This window comes from Cyclopterus lumpus, chromosome 14, assembly GCF_009769545.1.
Source record: "Cyclopterus lumpus isolate fCycLum1 chromosome 14, fCycLum1.pri, whole genome shotgun sequence".
In the NCBI taxonomy this organism is placed as follows: Eukaryota; Metazoa; Chordata; class Actinopteri; order Perciformes; family Cyclopteridae; genus Cyclopterus; species Cyclopterus lumpus.
The window spans coordinates 11,644,704-11,662,788 of record NC_046979.1 but is presented as its reverse complement, the minus strand read 5'-3'; the positions used below and the strand labels follow the sequence as shown (position 1 = coordinate 11,662,788).

Below are 18,085 nucleotides of genomic sequence, written 5' to 3'. Positions count from 1 at the left end.
CTCGCCATGCTTTTGTGTTTGTGCGGGCTTTATGACCATATTGTTTTGCTTACATGGAAAAAGGAACTAGATTTTTTCTTGATTGGCCAGTTTGACACCAGCAGCCTTCTCTCTTCCTCCTTCAAAACACGCTCTCCCTCTCTCTCTCTCTCTCTCTCTCTCTCTCTCTCTCTCTCTCTCTCTCTCTCTCTGACACAGACTCTCTGACATAAATGTGAATTGTTATGTGAAGTGTCTTTGAGTATTATGAAAAGCGCTATATAAATTAAATGCATTATTATTATTATTATTATAAATAAACACAAACACACGACAAAGAAAACTTGAACTGACACCGCAGAAAGATATGCTACAATATATATACGTCCTACTGAGAAATATGAACCTTTAGATCAACATAATAGCCTCAATGCAACAGGTGCAGTTCAATTTATTTTTGCACAACTTGCACTGCCTGCAATTAGTCGAGTAAATCCATACAACTCTGAAGACACAGACAATAGCTAACACCCTGTTGGGTTTCTTTTCCCAACCATTATCTTAATCTCTGAACTGTGTTTCTGGGAAAAGCCTGTTAGTTTACCAGATAAATTCAAGGGTGGGATTGGTGTGTATGGGAAAAACTGCTTGCTCATCCTATATCAGCAGGAGTCTATGAGTCAGCGCTCTGTTACACCCAGAGTTGTTGCAACACACACGGACACACACACAGACACACACGCAAACACACGCACACACCCACACACACTCTCACTCCCTCTATCTCTCCCTCCCTCTCACATACTCACACACAAGCCATATGACTGAGTCAAGCTCAGTTTTTAGTTTGTACCAGAGTTGAGATAAGACTTTCTGGGAAACGTAGCTTGGTTGGACGGCATTCCATTTAGAAATAGCCATGTGTGCTCAGCAGCTGGGACTTTCTTTAACGCTCTAAGAAACGTGGATATATAAAGTCAGCCTTGTAAGGTAGGCATGTTTTTGTTGTTATTTATGTAGAATATTGTAAGCATGTATCCTGAAAAAGGGAAAATGTTAACTACAAGCGTGTACGTGTATGTGTGTGTGTATGTTTATGTGTTTGTGCTTACATCTAGATGTCCCTGATGGCCACATCTGCCTGCCGGTCATCTGTGTTTACATTTGAGTCTACAGTGCATTCCTCACATGTGCTGCGCTGCCTGGACGAGCAGCGCAAGCGAGACACAATGTGTGACGTTACCGTGGTGGTGGAGGGTCACAGTTTCAGAGCCCACCGCTCGATTCTCGCTTCCTGCAGTGAGTACTTCACGCACAGGATCTCCTCCCTCACACAGCATGGAGCGGTCATCACGCTGCCACAGGAGGTGAGAAGTCCCCTCACAATGCCGTACAGGTAGAAAGTAGATACATACAAGCCCTGCTGGAAAAAATGAAGTGAGAAAAATGACTGAAAGGTTGATTTCCTCAATAAGTGTTGATGGTACACAGTGTCCTGTCAGCTTGACAACACACTGTGTGTGACTACAGTCACATTAAAATGATTGTGGCTCTTAGTGGTTTCCAGTCTGCTAGCAGTAGAGAAATAGAAGTAAAGCTAAACATATTCTAAGTGGGGCATTAGTTATAACCCTGAAGTTAAATTTAGCACACTTAACACAATAAGGCCAAGAATGGTCCAACCTGTTTATTAGTCTTCAAGAGGAAACTGTTGGCTGAGCCGTGCTGATACAACAATTTGCATTAACAAATCTTTTTTTTAAATTATTATTTCACACAGAAAAATATTCATTTGCATTAACTAGATAATTTAAAGGGAGGAACTGCTTTTATTCAGCTTCTTGGGAACCGGGAACTCACAGAAAATAGAATGTATTGGTTGCTCTGTCACTAAAGTCATATGATCATGGGCTTTATTTCATTAAACCTTTGTGATCATTTCCTTGGCCTGTTTGATTATCTGACAGAAAGTATTAGAATTACCGATTGCAATCCTTGAGAATGAACTTGAGCATATAGATAGCTCATCCATGTCACTTGTCCTTTTTTCCAGGTGACAGTTGCTGGCTTTGAACCCTTGCTGAAGTTTGCCTACACATCCAAACTTCTCTTTGAGAAAGACGATGTCTTAGAAATTCGCAACTCAGCCTCCATTCTTGGTTTCAGAGACCTAGACAAGGCATGCTTTGATTTTCTCCTCCCTAAGTTCTTCTCCAGCAGCAAGAGCCCTGCCCCTGTTCCAAGAAAGACCTGTTGTAAGAAGGAATGTAAGAGGCAATTGTCAAAGAAAGACTGTGTCATTGACTCTGACGATGTATTGTTGGATGAAGAAGAAGTAAAACCAGTTGCTGACTCACCAACTCAACAGGAAGTGGCTCGGCAGTGTAACAAATCAGTGACCAGCAAAATAGAAAGTAAAAATGGTACAGGCACTCTTACACCTGTAGCTGAAGGCACAAACGACCGTTTCATGCAGCGTCCTAAGTATCGCAAGTTCCAGCTGGCTTGCAGTAAGGAAACGTGTTTCACAGAGAAAAGTCTGAACGATCCCATAACAGTAATCAAGAATGACTGTGACCTCCCGTGCTCCCCCTGCTCCAGCAGTGTAAACAGCAAGAAGGACGTTGAATTACCTGGTAATTCAACCTCTATTTCCACCAGGCAGACCACAAGAGGGGCTGATAACCCATGGAAAACTGAAATACATGACCAGAAAACAGGGGATGACAGGGGAGCAGAGGTTTCTATGATTGAGAAAGACACACATGAAATGCAGAGAAAATGGAATAATGAAAGAGAGATGGAAATGGAGGAAGACATCAGCTCTACAGACAGATCCAGTGTTAAGGCAGTCTCGTCAGGACGGAGCACAGAGCTGGGTGAGAGGTCATCAGGGTTAATGTTGCACCATGGCCCCCTGACTCTGTCACCAGGACACAAAGGGTTCGTCATGGACAGTACAGAGGGCAAGCAGGACTCTGGTGCACTAGCGCCAAGGTCCATTCATCAAAAAGCAGAAGATCAGGTAGAAGCTGAGTGGGAAAGGGCAGATGATGAGATATATTCTGGCTGGCAAGAAAGACGACAGACTGGCAGCGTGGAGAGAGTGACCCTGTCAAATAATGCCGTCGTGGAAAGAGAGGTGGCCGAGCACCTGGCCAAACAACTGGGGTCTGGCATGGGCTTATCTCAGCTGAATTTCCAGGACCCTGATGCAGGAAGTTCCTCTGATACAGGGAGCGGACGGGCACAGAGCACATCTTTAGAATGGCTGAAATTCAATAACATCAGCTCCACAAGCACAAGCTGTCCCGTTTACCAGGAGTTGGACCAGAGCAAATGTTTATGGAAGGGAGCAGAGCTGTCTGAGTGCGAGGGGGCGTCTCAGTCCGGTGTGTCATCTCTCAACTCAGGGGAGGATGGAGACTCAGACACAGAAACAGAAGGAGACAGTGAGTCCTACACAAGAGAGAGGGCCAGACAGGTGAGCGGTTAAAGCATGAATCAAGCCTGCCAAGGCTCTGCACATCTGTTCTGTTTGTCGATATGTCTGCTTTGCTGCAACAGTGAGGTTCATGTGCTGAAATGAGTCAAAACGGGTCAGCAAGCTCACACTACCTGTATATTACCTTTCACTATGTATTTTAGATAGAGCTAGGTACAATATATCAGAAAAAAACAAGTGTTTGCATTCATATAACAGAAAGCAGAATCCCTTCAGTGCCAAGTTGATTATTCACTAAGTAGAAATGATGATGATGTGTGTGTGTGTGTGCGTGTGTGTTTGTGTGTGTGCGTGTGTGCACGCGTGTGTGTTGCGACAGCTTGCATGTGTCTTGCTAATTAGTTCAGAGTCCAGTTCATCTGATATTGGCAGCTCAGCCTGATGAGTTAACAATAACTGCAGGCGACTCGATCAACAGGTTTGCTGGTCCAGAAGGTGTGAACAGTGCAGTGAGTGTGCTGACAAAGCAAAGGTCATTTCAGAGGAAAAAACATGCTTTTATTTACTCTAGATAAAGCATTACAAGGTTGATACTGCTCCAATAAACCAGTGAGCATACCTTTCCTGTCACACGTTAGCAGCAACAATAACCCAGCACCCAACCCAACTCTTCTTAGAGTTAGAGTTAATTATTAACAAATTGGTAAAAATATAACTTGCTGTTGGAATTCCAAATCCAATTTGACTTTTGCCTCATTGTGTGTGTTGTTCAAATTCAGAAAGCTCCATGTGTTTTTGCAATAATTGATTATTTCTTTATCAAATTCTTTAATAAAAAAAAAAAAAAGATTCTATAGAAACTACCAACAACCCAGGACACACACCATTTAGTTTTCCACAATTACAAATCTAAATCCTGATGGTGTCATTATTCTATTTCCATTAAATTTTGCAATCAATATTCATAATGTGTGTATATTACCACTTCAATGAATTGAATGATGTCCTAAGATTAGTTACACTTCCTTTGTTCTCATCTTCATTTCTTATGATGTTTGGACAAATTAAATATGTCTTTAAAGCAGGTGTGTGTGTGTGTGTACACTATAGTTACACTCCCATGTCATCTACAGCTTGACGTCATACAAAAAGTCAAAACTATGTTATATATGTTTTGTACATATATATATGATCTTTCCATATTCAAATCGCAAATCAAAACTCACCTGTTCAGAACTGCTTTTAATATGTGATTGTTTGCTCTATGTTCTTATTATTTTTATTTATTAGGGTCCGAGCAACTGATAAAGTCCCTATTTGTTTTACCTGTAATTTTAGTTATTCTTTAGCTTTTAGGATGTTATAATTATGTTATGTAAAGTGTCTTTGAGTACCACCAAAAAAGCTATATAAATTAAATGCATTATTATATATATATATATATATATATATATATATATATATATATATATATATATATATATATATATATATATATATATATATATAAATAAAGCATTGATGTTGGCTCCATCTGTCTTTAATGATGCAGATACTTTCTGGCTTTACTGTCTTGTGTTACCTTTATTTTCTGCTTGGGTAATCTTAGGTGCAGTTGCCTTTCACTGTGGAGTGTATTGTTGCTCTGAGCAGGAATGACTTCCAACAGCTGCTGAAGCAACAGGTCTTCACTCAAGAACAGCTGGAGTTTGTCCACGATATGAGACGGCGCAGCAAAAATCGCCTCGCAGCTCAGCGTTGCCGCAAGAGGAAACTAGACTGCATATATGATCTGCAGTGTGAAATCGACAAGCTGGTAAAAAAAAAATATTTTTGGGTTTAAATCATTAAGCACTTCTTGTTTACAGAAATGTTAATCAAGATGTGTGTGTGTAATGCGTTTCACAGAAGACAGAGAGGGAGAAACTAATGATGGAGAAGAGCCATTTGAGCCAGATGAGGTCAAAAACATGTCACAGTGTTGCTGCGTTATGCCAGAGGGTCTGCAACGAAGCCCGCCTGCAGCCAGAGCAGCTCCAGGTGTTGGCCCAATACACCTCCCCGGACTGCCCTCTGTCGTCTTTCTTTCCTCACATAGATGCACTTCTTTCACAGCCTGAGTTGCTACTCCAGCCCCAGGCTTCATTCTCGGCCTGTTTGGTCGGCTTTGATAAGTACATGGCGTCTGAGGAGGCTTCGTCCAACTTCCAAACAGATACAGTTAGTGATGGTCAACATTCACTGTAGATTCAGCATATTCATTCCTACTTTGCAAATGGATTAATATACTTAGTTTTCTGGTTAAAGTGGAATAGTACCTACTTACAAATCAAGTCAGCCAGGGTGCATGATGAGAATGTTGACCATGTTAGCTTTGAGACAATCACAACTTTAATCAGAAATCAAAGGGAACAATGGTCTCTTTATTTATAATGTGCTTCACTGCTTTATTACCTCAGGATAACGCACCTCATCTTTATACATAGTTTAATTGTTTAACATTTTTATAAAGCTTCTCAAGTAATTGGTCAATTCAGCATACAATACCTCTTGCAGACAGTGTTGGTTCACTAAGTGACGGTGCACTAAAACCATGCAACACAACGAGCACAATGTGCCATGTTTACCTTCTGGTCATATGTCTGGCTAAGATATTTCTGACGGTCATTGTGGTTGTCGCCACAGTGACACAGTTCTTCTTGGTGGCAGTCCGCTCTCAGAGCTCGGCTTTGACTCAAGTGCTGTCTAAAGAAAGTGCACCTTAGCAGAGTGTTTATGCTGAACATAAACAAAGCAGCTACACTTTTAGGAGAAAAGCTGCCTCACCCTGTGTGATGAAAATCATTCCCATCATTTGTCCCACATTATGCGTCTGCCTTGTATTGGTATTGGACTCTTCTACGGAAATATTGTGTGTCCAGCCAAACTTGATTATCTTTAACACCCTTAGCTAAATAAGTGTCAAGGGTCAAGTGAACAATGTCGCATTAACATGCAGTACAAGCTCATCGATGTGTATTTTTTTGTGTCTTATATACAATCAACACCACGATTATGTTGATTAATAAGTTACTCCATTTGTTGTAAATCTTCTGACTTTCACTGAGAACATTTCACCTAGTTTCTCCCTGCTTATGGTAGATCTTTGTCAGGACTCTTCACAGAAAACCAGTTTGCAACATCATCATGATCAAGTTTCACTGTTTTATATATGCATATATTTATAGATTTCTTATCACCCATGATAATCACGACTGTGCAGCTGGTCTTACATTATTTGTGTAAATAAGAAAATCAGTTATACATTGATTGTATGAGGAAATGGTGAGTAACCACATTGTGTTTTTGAGGACAATGAGGTTTGAGGATGCCTCACCAAGCCGATTGCAGATTAATAATTCAGTTGATGCTATTGCATGATAATGCTGGTGCTTACCGCCCTCTAGTGGCAGTGCCTGTGTAGTCAATAGACTGAGAGGTGTATGCAGCACACATTGTTCTACGACTGCATTCCTTTATTTTTATTGCATAAAAAAGGACTTTATCTTTCTATCATAATGTCCAAATGGATTCCTGTATTTTTTAAGCAAAAGTGAAAAAGAGCCAATGAACATTGAAACAGAAAATAAAATGCTCAAAACAGTAAAAGATGTTTTTCCCTCAGTTGTGAAGATGATTGTTAGTGCAACGCATTATGCGATATTAGAAAATAGAAATAAAACACAACAGTAAGGTTCATGAGATGTAAAGTATGTCACTGGTCAGTGTGAGGGATAGCTCAGCTCATAAGGCTTCCAGAAGACTCAGCTCTCAACCTGGACAGATATATTAATGATTAATACTGCACTTAGTCTTTCATATTCCTCCCTCCTGAATCTCAGTCACCCTTACCCACTTTTAAGTTTCTCTTTCTTTTCACTCTTTCTTCAGTCCTCTACTCCCCCTCTGTCTCTCTCTGGGGGCAATTTTAATTACACAGAGACTGCAATTTCATCTCTGAATGTTCCTTTATGTGAGCAAACATAATGTAATAGCTCTCCAGATGATTACGAAATTGAGATCTGGGAATCACAGTAATACTGATCATTCTCACTAGCTATTCATGAACTGATCATAGAGAGAGAATAAAAGGAAGACTGCAGTGGGGCAAAGGTCAAGCAGGTCAACTTTGCCTAATAAGCTTTTGGCACCTGGGAGTGGGAACCAAGAGTTGCTGAGGTCCCAGGGCTTAAGGATGAGAAGGTCACCCTCATAAAGGTAATTTTCACACGCTGTGATTAAGTTTCTAATCCAGTCATTCTTAAGTGGTTGCACATCAATTTAACTTGTGCGTGCGTGTGTGTGTGTGTGTGTGTGTGTTTCTACAGCTAAATCCAACAGTGTTTATTGTTGTTGTTTCTCCGTGGAAATGAGACATCTTGGGAAACACACTATATGAATCATGTCTCCTTATTAGAACATACAAGTCCAGTTAATATGATTAGAAATAAAGGATTGTGCTTTGCTTGCGCTGTTACTAATGTGACAACAGATGGCACCACATGAGCAGTTACTGATGGTGAGAGCAGGGCAAAAGACTCTCGATCAGATCATATCATGTTTCTTCTATCATCTTCTTGTCGCTGCATTACGTAAATTGTCTCATGGTCTCCATGTGATTAACCCGGCTGAATGTGATTTAATCTTATAGTTATCATTGATGATACATGTGAATTCTGTCTGGAAAATATTTAAAAGGAATTTGAATTTGAGCTGTTTAATGTGCTTGCTGCTGTTTACCTGCATGCACCTTTGATGAGCTGTCTGTCATTTGTTGCTGTAAGTATTGCTTTTCTCCCATCTCATTTTCTTCTCGAGCTAACTGCTTCTCTTCGTCTCTCTCGCTCTCTCCCTTTGAGAGAATATGTGGGTGTTTTCTGTAGGTGGTTCTCTGGCAGAGCCTGAGCACTAAAGAGAACACAATATGTCGGGCTAGTAATCCCAGTAATGAATAGTTAGATCTGTGCCAGCTGTTGTCATATAAAGAGTTAATGGACCAAAACTTTGAGAAAATTGTTCCAAATTGAAATTAATGTTTAATTGTAGTGTTTTGAATTGCATCTTTCAATGACACCCACTCTCACAACAACAGCTTGTTTCTTAAAGGAGTGTGTAGGATTTGTATGCATCTAGCGGTGAGTTTACAGATTGCATTCAACGAGTACACCTCCGCTCACTCCTCCCTTTCCAAGCGTGTCTGAGAACTACGATGACCTTCAGGTAACGTCAAAACGTGAAAGGCTCCCACTGAAGCCAGTGTTTGGTTGGTCTGTTCTGGGCTACTGTAGAAACACGTCGGTGCAACATGGCGGACCGGTTCCCTGTGTAGATACGAAAACGTAACAATTCTTATTTGTGGGGTTCATTATACATGAACATATAGTTCTGAATATTGTATTCAGTTTCTGCCAATAAATCCCCCTAAATCCTACACACTGTTATTTTGTGTTACTTATGTCGTAATTATCCCAAAGTGGATATTTTTTACATTTTTAGATCAGTTGATGGGTTGTTGGTGATGATGTTTTAACATGAGTCAAGACCAGACGACCAAATCGAATCCCTTAGGCAGAGAATAATCCACCCAGTCATGTGGCTTCCTAAGGTCCTTGATCAGTAAGGACACACACACACGCACGCACACACACACACACACACACACACACACACACACACACGCTCACACACTCTACTACAGTGTCTAGGAACTATAGTGATCATGAGGCTGTAAAAAGGGCTGTTCCAGGTTAAAGTTAAAGTTAAAGTACACATTGAAGTCACATTATTGTTACAAAAACTGGGACCTGTGATATGACTTAATTAACTTTTTGTAATACTTTACAATAAATATGGAAAATAACAATGCAGTTTGTCTCAGTTCATTTGTGAGACAAAACGTTCAATAATTGTGCTCCACAGAATGTGTGTGAGCATGCAGTTCTTTCTAGGATAGAGTAATGCCATGCGGATATCCCATGATGTCATGCACCCTCATGATGAGTCCAACTAACAAAGTGAATTTGTAATCCTGTGCAGAGGTCATTGTTTAGGCCCATCAGGCCAGAATGTGCACGCTGTAAATTACCACCAAGAACTCCACAAGAACACATGACACTGTTGTGATCCGGCTTATGAAGACTGTGCAAGCACTGCTGATAAACAGCAGCTGGAGGAAACAATGTAGCACACATCATTAAACATTTTCTGTACATTTGTCTCGTTTTTTTTTTAAAGGTTTGGCACATTGGACACCCAGGGACTTGAGTATATGTATACACTTTAGTTATCGAAAGTCATAAACACAAATCTTGCCTGCATGCGAGTTTATATAATATGCTGCCCATACTGTCGGCTATGTGAATCAGAGAATGAGAGAAAGAGGGAGGAGAGGGGCTGGGGACATATACGACTAAAGAAAGACACTGAAAGCACCCATATTTCGAGAGGACGGAGAATTCTTAAGGATATAAACAATAACTGAGAATGGAGTCTATGGGAGAGGAGAATACAAGGTGTAATGTGTGTGTAAGAGTGTGTCTGCGTGTGTGTATCTGAGCCTGTATGGGAATAGCTTCTCACGGATGTTGAGGATAACCATGAAAAATGATCTAGTTACCATGGATACGGAGGCTTTGGCAAGTGAACTCATGAGAAAGTCCAGTTTAAATCCAGACAATCAACACAATTTTCCTCTAAAAAAAAATAACCCAGAGGCACAAATTAACGAATGAATCACTTTGGTTAAATGTTGCAGCGAGATATAGTGGTCATAAAAAATCATGTCTAAAATACCGTTGATCACTGAACTACTCCAGGGGAACTAGGAATAGACTAGTAACACTAGGCAATCTCTGGGCTATTTGTGTGTCTAATTATCAATTTTGCCAACCAAGTTTTTGCTATAAATACGAATGTGTTGCGACGTTGTCAGCTGTAGGACAAGTGTTACGCAGAACAACATAATACACTAACCAGCATTACTCACAAAAGCATGTCATTAACTTAAACTCATAATAAAAAAACATTTATGTGCACAATTCACATAATTACACATATTCAATATTGCTGAATAAACAGTAAAGGAAGCCTGTATGACAACCACACTGTTGAGGTGGCGGTGAAGGTAAATAGAGGGAGAACAACATCACAATCACAGTTGCTTGAAATGGTGAAGAACCAACAACACAACTCCTGTTTGCATTCTGTAATTACTGCACACTTGTGGGCGAGTTGCATCGGGCACGTTGGGATCATTTGCTCTGTTTGTTCAGTTCGGTCCAGCATGTTGAGTACCAGTTGCCAGACTTTTTTCCAAGTGAACTTAGAAGAGCATGTAATCTTGACCAGCTGAACAGAACAGCCCCTGTTTATACCTTAAATAACCATGCCAAAGAGCATAGAAAAGGGCTGAAGTTATACTTTGTCTGCCAAAATAACTTTTAACTCACAGTATGAAGAGTAACTAAAAGTTTTGCTCCTTACTTCTTAGTCTATGTGATTTTAGTTCACAAACTGTTTCTCTCGTAATTGGGCACTGAGAACACAAACAAACCACAAACATTCCCCCGAAATGAAATCTTCAACCCTGGTTTGGATCAGATCTGTACTGTGTGCACTGAGATGTCCAAGGAAGGCTGGGTGGTATGCCTGCCCCTCTTTGTACTACTGTCTTTCCATTCTGTTTTGTCTCCTCTCCTTATTTAAAGCAGCCAGAGCAGCTCATCTGCCTGTTGGAGTCAAACTGAGGGGAGATGGTGTCCGGTAGCACGCTTTTCAGGATGTCATTCTCTGTGGCCATGATGTGCTTGACCAGGAGGTTTGCAGCTTCACCGATATTGAGATTATCCTAAAAGAGAAGGAAAACTGTCAGGTATGGGTCTATAATGAGTTTTTAATTCTCTTTTATAATCTGTAGATTTAAATTATTGTTTCACATTTGTATTTCCTTAATCATATATCCTTTCTGTCATTTTCATTGTTTAGATTTTTTTGTCCGGACAATGATAAAAGAAAATAAAAAACATCTATGATCCCAAGAAACAAATGTGTCAAGTAAACAAAGAAAGCATACGATTTATGGACTAAATGTATTTTAATGGATCTGTTTGGGATAGTTACTCAAACAATCATCTCAGCTAAGTCAGTAAAGTACATCATGCTTCAGTGCATCATATGCAGGCGTTAACCTCCAGTATGTCCTAAATATGGGGAACTAGCATGCTGTCACCTTAATGTGTCTGAAACTACTTCAAATGGCGAGGCAAGTTTATTTATAGAGCACAATTCGTACACAAGGCAATTCAAAGTGCTTTACAGCTACATAAAATTACAAAAAGACAAATAAAATCATTCAATAAAAACATAAAAATAATCATTAATTAATTATATTAAAAGCGAAGAGTGAATGCTGTTAACATGTTTTCTAACTGCTACCTAAGAAGAACATGTATGTCTGTTTGCATAGCCTACTTCTGACATTTCTGTCACCTTATAACCTTTAACCTTTCAGAATGTTGAGTCTTGATGCCACAAGAATGGCAGCACACTTATGCAGCTCCGGCCTCCAACACATTAGTGTCAACAGAGGATGTGTGAATGAAAACAATTTTTTGTAGAATTTATAGCCGCGTGTAAGTACTGCAGAGTTTTTAGATTAGTATGTGGAACAAGGTTAATTCAAATTATCATGCATTATAGAAACTATGTTTTGTTTCAATTATTTGGCATCTCCATCTATACATACATATAGTGTACAGAAATAAATTGTTCCAATATATATATGTTAGAAATTCTTGTCAAGCATACCCTATATCATAAATACTGTGGATGTATGTGATGCACTTTCTATTGATGAACTATTCTTTGCTTGGAAGCAGAACTCTTTTCGGATCACCAGGCAGGGAAATCAGGTAACAGTCAGTCCTCTCACACTTTTAACTTAAATAACTTGTTTTGACCCTGCTTTTCAAGTTCATCTTGCAGAGCCACTTTCCATGAGGATATGAAATTCCAGTCTGTGGGGATGTCTTTCACTGACTGAAGTGACCTGATTGGGAGATGATCTATACTGAGTGTGTCAGCCGCTCACTGAAAAGGCCTGCCATCTGGCCCATTCATTACAATTTTGATGAATAGAGCAATACTTTGATGTGTTGGGAAACACACAATTTGCTTTATTTAATTATATAAAAAGGTTTGACACTCATGTCAGATGTTAAGCTAAAGCCCTAGACCAGTTAGCTTAGCATAAAGACTAGAAACAGGGCAAAGCAGCTAGCCTGGCACTGTTTGAAGGCAATGTATACAATCAGCACCTTTAAAGCCCTGCCAAGAAAAATGCCTAAACATAATCATCGATAAATGTTGTTTTAACACTTGAAGATTCGCCCAAGTTGGATTTGTTGCTAAGTTTGGGGGCGACCCAATTCACAATAATTAGCAGATGGCAAGAAAGACATGGGAAACGGGCTTGGGTCTGGAGGAGTTTTAACATTTATAAATAGCCTAAACTGTACACATTGCACTGCTACGTTCTTATGTGTCTGATGGGATGTACTTATAACAAGCTATATGAGTTTTACGACATACTATATGGTACTATGACTTTTAAATGACTTTTTACTTGCATACTATGATGTTTTTATGACGTATTATACTATAACTTCTTATGACATATTTATGACACACTATGACACACTATGATGTTTTATGACATACTAAATTATATTTTTTTGAGAAAAAATTTCATGACATACTATACAATTACTTTCTTAATTACTTTTTTATGAGATGCTACACTATAACTTTTTTTGATGATATTTTTCTGGCATACTTTACTGCATTTGTATGATGTGGGACCGACACTTATGCCTGCTTGTGAGTCAACTGAAGCCTGGCGGGCCGCTAGGCTTGCAATTCATAGAGTTACCTATAGACAGAACCAGGCAAGCCGTTTCTATTTCTAGTAATTATGCTAAGCTAAGCTAAGCATCTTCTGGCTCCAGGTTCACATTTACAGACATAAGAGTGGGTTCGATCTTTTCAGCACAAAAAAGAAATAATGGAATAAGCTAAACTATTCCTTCAATACAAAGGCCCCACAACAGGCAGTGCTAAATACAACTACACTATAGTGAATTATTGGCAAAGAAGAACACCTTCGCCACTGGTCTCACCTTAGCCGAGGTCTCAAACCACCCGATAAAGCCATGGTCCTTGCAGAACTGGTCCATTTTGATGCCGTTGTTGGTCAACTCCCTGCCCTGGTCACACTTGTTAGCCAGGAGCACAGTGGCAATGCTCTGTCCATTAGTCAGCATTAGTTTGGAGTCCAGGTCCTCTTTCCACTTGATGACGGCCTCAAAGGATGTGGACCGGGTTACATCAAACACTATGAAGGCTCCCATGGCTTCACGGTAGTACACTCTCGTCATATTTCCAAAACGTTCCTGACCTGTGATGAACAAAGACAAGGGAGCTTCATTCATTAGTGTGGCAACACTGTTATTTCCGGTCCATCAGTTTGATAAGAGACTCTCATTGTTTTGCAGAGCTCCAATGCAGCTGGCATTTAGCTGTTTCAGGCTGCATGTAGTGAGAGCCTGCATTTGCATGAAACAGCACATTCCTGTGGTCTTACCGTCACGTTGCACTTAAATAGATGGTCAATGCAACTGCTTGTTCCCGTTGATAATTGGCCTACTTAAATTACACCTGTAATGTCATGAAAATAAACTTTGTCCCAGACTATAGCGGTATTCATACAATATATCGGTAAGAATATAACCATGTAAAAATGTCTGTGTTCAGCTCTACATGTATGTGTATTCATCCATGCTTGAGTATTGGGCAATTAGGTGCATGAGGAGTTAGAACAGCTGTAAACAGGACATTGTGCTCTGCTGTCTAATGTGAGTATGTGTTGGTCCAAAATGGAGCATCTGCTGTATAGGTGTGTACATCCTGCTTGTTTTAGATACCATGCCCTTTCAGCAGAAAATGTACATGTTTAATCAATATTAACGCATGAGAGTCCATTTTGACTTTGCTATAAACACTTTGACCAGACAAAATGCTGCCTCATGAGTAAGAGGAAACAGAAAATAGATGGAGAACTTCCCCCTTTAATGCAATAGAATGACTTTCATTTATCAAAAGGAACTAGGCAGACAGACACATGCACCATGGCACTTGACAGGCTGTCATTCAGTACATTTATGGTGCAATCTACAGCTTTACATTACAAGTCAAACATGTCAATGTACCACTCCATATATTATAAGAAACCATAATTCCTCAGCCGCTGCTTAGTCCATTCCTTCTCCTCAGGAGGATGAATTACAAGCAGGTAAATGAGACTAAATTTAGATGTGACTTATAATCGCATTTGACCTCTTGAAGCACATGTCTGCCTGTGTGTGAGTGTGATTGACTAATGATGTTTTACTTGTTATTTTTGGCGACAATGAGACCCATGTGACTGGCCTTAAAATCTCCCTCACATGGGCCTAATCACATGAAGCAGCATCATACCTTGAATGAATGACTGAATAACGATCTGTTCAGAAAACCGCGCGTGCGTGTATGCGTGTGTGTGCGTGTGTGTGTGTGTGTGTGTGTGAGAGAGAGAGATACAAATACTGCTCTTCACAATGACAGTGCGTCTTTTAGTTGTGAATATTTCACAATTTCTCATGTCTCACTCATTTGGAAGACAAGTCTTATCTTCCCAAACCATCAATTTTTCGGGAACTACTACAAACAGCTTTGTTAAACCACCTTTTTTCCAATGAGGATATAAAGAGGTCCCTTAATTATTTCACATATTGCATTTTAATTGCACACTGTTTAAAGCTTACATGATATGTTACTTTAAGCTTTAAATAGTGTGCAATGTGCAATTAAAATGCATCATCAATGAGGCTGACTCTATCGCTGCAGATAACTTAAAGTTTGAATTCTTACAGTGACATAACTTTTTATACCCAGCAAATAAAAGATATTCGACTTGCTGTTAACTGCCCCCACCTGCAATGTCCCACAGTTGGAGCCGCACAGTCGCGGAGTCCCAGTTCAACACCTTCAGGGCGAAGTCCACGCCGATGGTGGCCCGGTAGTTGGTGGAGTAAGTCTGGTGGACGTAGCGCCGGATGATGGAAGTCTTCCCGACCCCGAGGTCTCCGATAACCAGCACCTTGTACAGGTGTTCCTTCCGGAGGCTCTGCATGCCGTTGGAGTGCGCTGACTGGTTGGTCATCTCACTTGTCGGATCTTAGGCGCAGCAGCTTCCAGAAACTTTGACTTGGTAGGAGTGTCCCTCCCCCTCCCCCCTCTCCCCTCTCCCCTCTCCCCTCTCCCCTCTCCCCTCTCCCCTCTCCCCTCTCCCCTCTCCCCTCTCCCCTGTCCAGTGTGTCTCCCTCTGGTGGGAATAGGACACGTGTGATCTGCTCACGGGCTGTGCTTCTTGGGAACTTGTGACCACGGAGAAGTGCGCACGGTTTACTAAAGGAGGTACACAGTGGTTCCTGTTACCGAGTCTCTAGTACAATATACTGCCACTTATGTGACCTTCTTAAATTTTAACCCTGTATGTGATGCGTAATAGTCTCTTCCTTGTTTAAGTTACCCAACACAATTATAAGCTTTACACTGCAAAGGAGAAGAGGAAAGGATGATGCGTGATCGTGTCTTTTTTTTTGTAGCCTACAAGGTTTCCCCCAATGCTGAATGCAGCTACACTCTCACAGTCACACGCACCCGGCCAACAAGGTCCTACATGTCTGTTTAGATGCAGTGAGAAAATCAGTCGTATATTGAAATTAATGCAGTTATGTAAAACTGCTCTGTTTCTTGTAAGGAAACTACCATTTTAGACATTGTTGAACATCATTTTAGATACATACAAATCGTTATCCAATAAACATATTCCGCATGTTTAGCAACACATCCAACTGCTGGATCAGGCATGTCAAATACAACACACAATACAACACAATGTTGGTTGACATTTACAGAGTGGCATATGCCTTTCTCTGGAAACACATTTTGGGGAATGTGTTATTGTCACAGGGAAACATTGTACAAAGGATGCCATAACCAATAGTTAGTAAAGCAGCACAATGTTATTTATAATTGATGCCATAAATTAACCAAAACTATGGGAGCCTGCAGGCCTGGCCAAAAAGAACAAGAACACAGAGGGAGTCTAGGCCAGCCACACCAGGGGCTGTAGGATCTAGAATCCCCCTAAAATCAAAACTCTAAATAACTAAACTGCAAACAAAGCTACACAAACTGGAAATAAAATAAAAACAAAACGGGGAGCAAAATAAATTGATAGGCAGAAGGCTGTTTAGTATGAGAAGAGAGAGAACCTTCTCTAGCCTCTTTAAATATTGGGGGCAGCGACACCCACTAATGACAGATGAAGGAAGAAGGGTGGGAGAAGAGAACAATTAGGGGTGAAGGGCATGACTGCATACAATGTTGATGCTACTGTCAAAAGAAGGTCTTGAATAATAGATGTATTACAATTCTATCACAAAGATATTCACAAGTTTAAACCACAGTACCATCATAACGAAAAGAGTTGGTGTGAGGTTGAATACTGCAGGAAAACGGACATGTGTGAATGCTTCCAAGATATGGATTACTTTTCTGAATTATATCCGAACGTATTACTCGGTAGAGAAATAAGGCAGTACGCTTGCTTGCTTGCTTAAACAGACCCTATACCTGGTACTATTTGCCATATCTCCTATTGGAATACATAGAGTTTCAGTGCATTCACATAGACAGACAAATGCAAAGAGGAAAGCAGTCTCTTCACTCAATCTGTACCTTAAGCAAGGTTTACACTCCTGTTTGATTTGTATATTCATTCTGTTTGGCCAGTTATGAACTGTTTGCACTCTGGGTCAATCAACAATGGCTATTATGTCATGAGGGGTTGCTCACATACAGGACTGTCTCCATGACAATCCTGCTACTTCTTGTCACTTTATATAGCTTCAGGTGTGAATTACAGTTTCAATTTCAGTTTCTTGCCCCTGACAGGAAATAATGCTAACATGGTTGTTTCTGCTGCCACACCTTTGTGGTGTTTTATAGATATGGACATTCAGTCACCATTAAGTGTGGTTTAGACAGAATATCATTGTCTCAGAAGTTCAGAATTCCTGAAGCTGATGTGGCAACCCATTTAAGGATCTGATTTGTCTTTTTTGTTTGGCTCTCAGAGAAAAGACACCAGGCGCTGGGGGAGGAGCCGCAGACTGAATGGAGACGAGGACGTCATGGTGTACCTGAACAACACTTCCTCCACTACACAGCTGGAGACAAATTATATGATGTTCTTTAAATATCTGAATGATTGTCTGTGATGTGTTTTTCATCTGAAGCAGCTCAGTCACCTCTGAGACGAGATCGATGCATGGACAAAGTCATAGCGGAAGGAAAGACCAGGAGAGTATCATATTCTCTTGATACTTTGATTTTAGTTTCAGTTTTCTTTGTGTGGGTTTTAAATATAATTATCTGGCATTTTAGCACTTTCTCTGTGGATGGAAGAAGGTGGTGAATGGAACAAGGGGAATTGCATAGAATGTGTCCGACTACATGAAT

At 40.3% G+C, this 18,085-nt stretch overlaps 2 protein-coding genes across 3 annotated transcripts; one reads left to right on the top strand and one right to left on the bottom strand.

Moving 5' to 3' along the window:
- The first annotated feature begins 828 nt into the window (after positions 1 to 828).
- Positions 829 to 7,068, top strand: bach1b (BTB and CNC homology 1, basic leucine zipper transcription factor 1 b). Of its 2 annotated transcripts, XM_034550512.1 has the most exons (5): positions 829 to 969; positions 1,098 to 1,346; positions 2,033 to 3,463; positions 5,034 to 5,240; positions 5,333 to 7,066. In XM_034550512.1, the coding sequence occupies exons 2-5, from the start codon at positions 1,098 to 1,100 to the stop codon at positions 5,669 to 5,671; spliced, it is 2,226 nt and encodes a 741-aa protein (XP_034406403.1). In that variant the 5' UTR covers positions 829 to 969; the 3' UTR covers positions 5,672 to 7,066. The 2 variants fall into 2 exon arrangements, with proteins under 2 accessions (XP_034406403.1, XP_034406404.1); XM_034550513.1 differs by lacking the exon at positions 829 to 969 and having other exon boundaries at positions 1,247 to 1,346; positions 2,200 to 3,463; positions 5,333 to 7,068.
- A 3,397-nt stretch (positions 7,069 to 10,465) lies between these two features.
- rab38b (RAB38b, member of RAS oncogene family) lies at positions 10,466 to 15,758 on the bottom strand. Its single transcript, XM_034550239.1, has 3 exons — positions 15,491 to 15,758; positions 13,639 to 13,916; positions 10,466 to 11,309 (listed from the first exon to the last, which is right to left on the bottom strand). Exons 1-3 carry the CDS (start codon positions 15,717 to 15,719, stop codon positions 11,160 to 11,162), a joined length of 657 nt encoding a protein of 218 aa, XP_034406130.1. The 5' UTR covers positions 15,720 to 15,758; the 3' UTR covers positions 10,466 to 11,159.
- Between the last annotated feature and the right edge of the window lie 2,327 nt (positions 15,759 to 18,085).

What these genes read in the sequence shown, in the direction of transcription:
- bach1b (XM_034550512.1), top strand. Translation starts at nt 1,098, where the DNA reads ATGTCCCTGATGGCCACATCTGCCTGCCGGTCATCTGTGTTTACATTT. An exon ending in TCATCACGCTGCCACAGGAG is followed by an intron (nt 1,347 to 2,032) that starts GTGAGAAGTCCC and finishes CCTTTTTTCCAG; the next exon opens with GTGACAGTTGCTGGCTTTGA. An exon ending in CAAGAGAGAGGGCCAGACAG is followed by an intron (nt 3,464 to 5,033) that starts GTGAGCGGTTAA and finishes GGGTAATCTTAG; the next exon opens with GTGCAGTTGCCTTTCACTGT.
- rab38b (XM_034550239.1), bottom strand. Translation starts at nt 15,719, where the DNA reads ATGACCAACCAGTCAGCGCACTCCAACGGCATGCAGAGCCTCCGGAAG. An exon ending in CCAACTGTGGGACATTGCAG is followed by an intron (nt 13,917 to 15,490) that starts GTGGGGGCAGTT and finishes TGTTCATCACAG; the next exon opens with GTCAGGAACGTTTTGGAAAT. An exon ending in GGTTTGAGACCTCGGCTAAG is followed by an intron (nt 11,310 to 13,638) that starts GTGAGACCAGTG and finishes CTTCTCTTTTAG; the next exon opens with GATAATCTCAATATCGGTGA.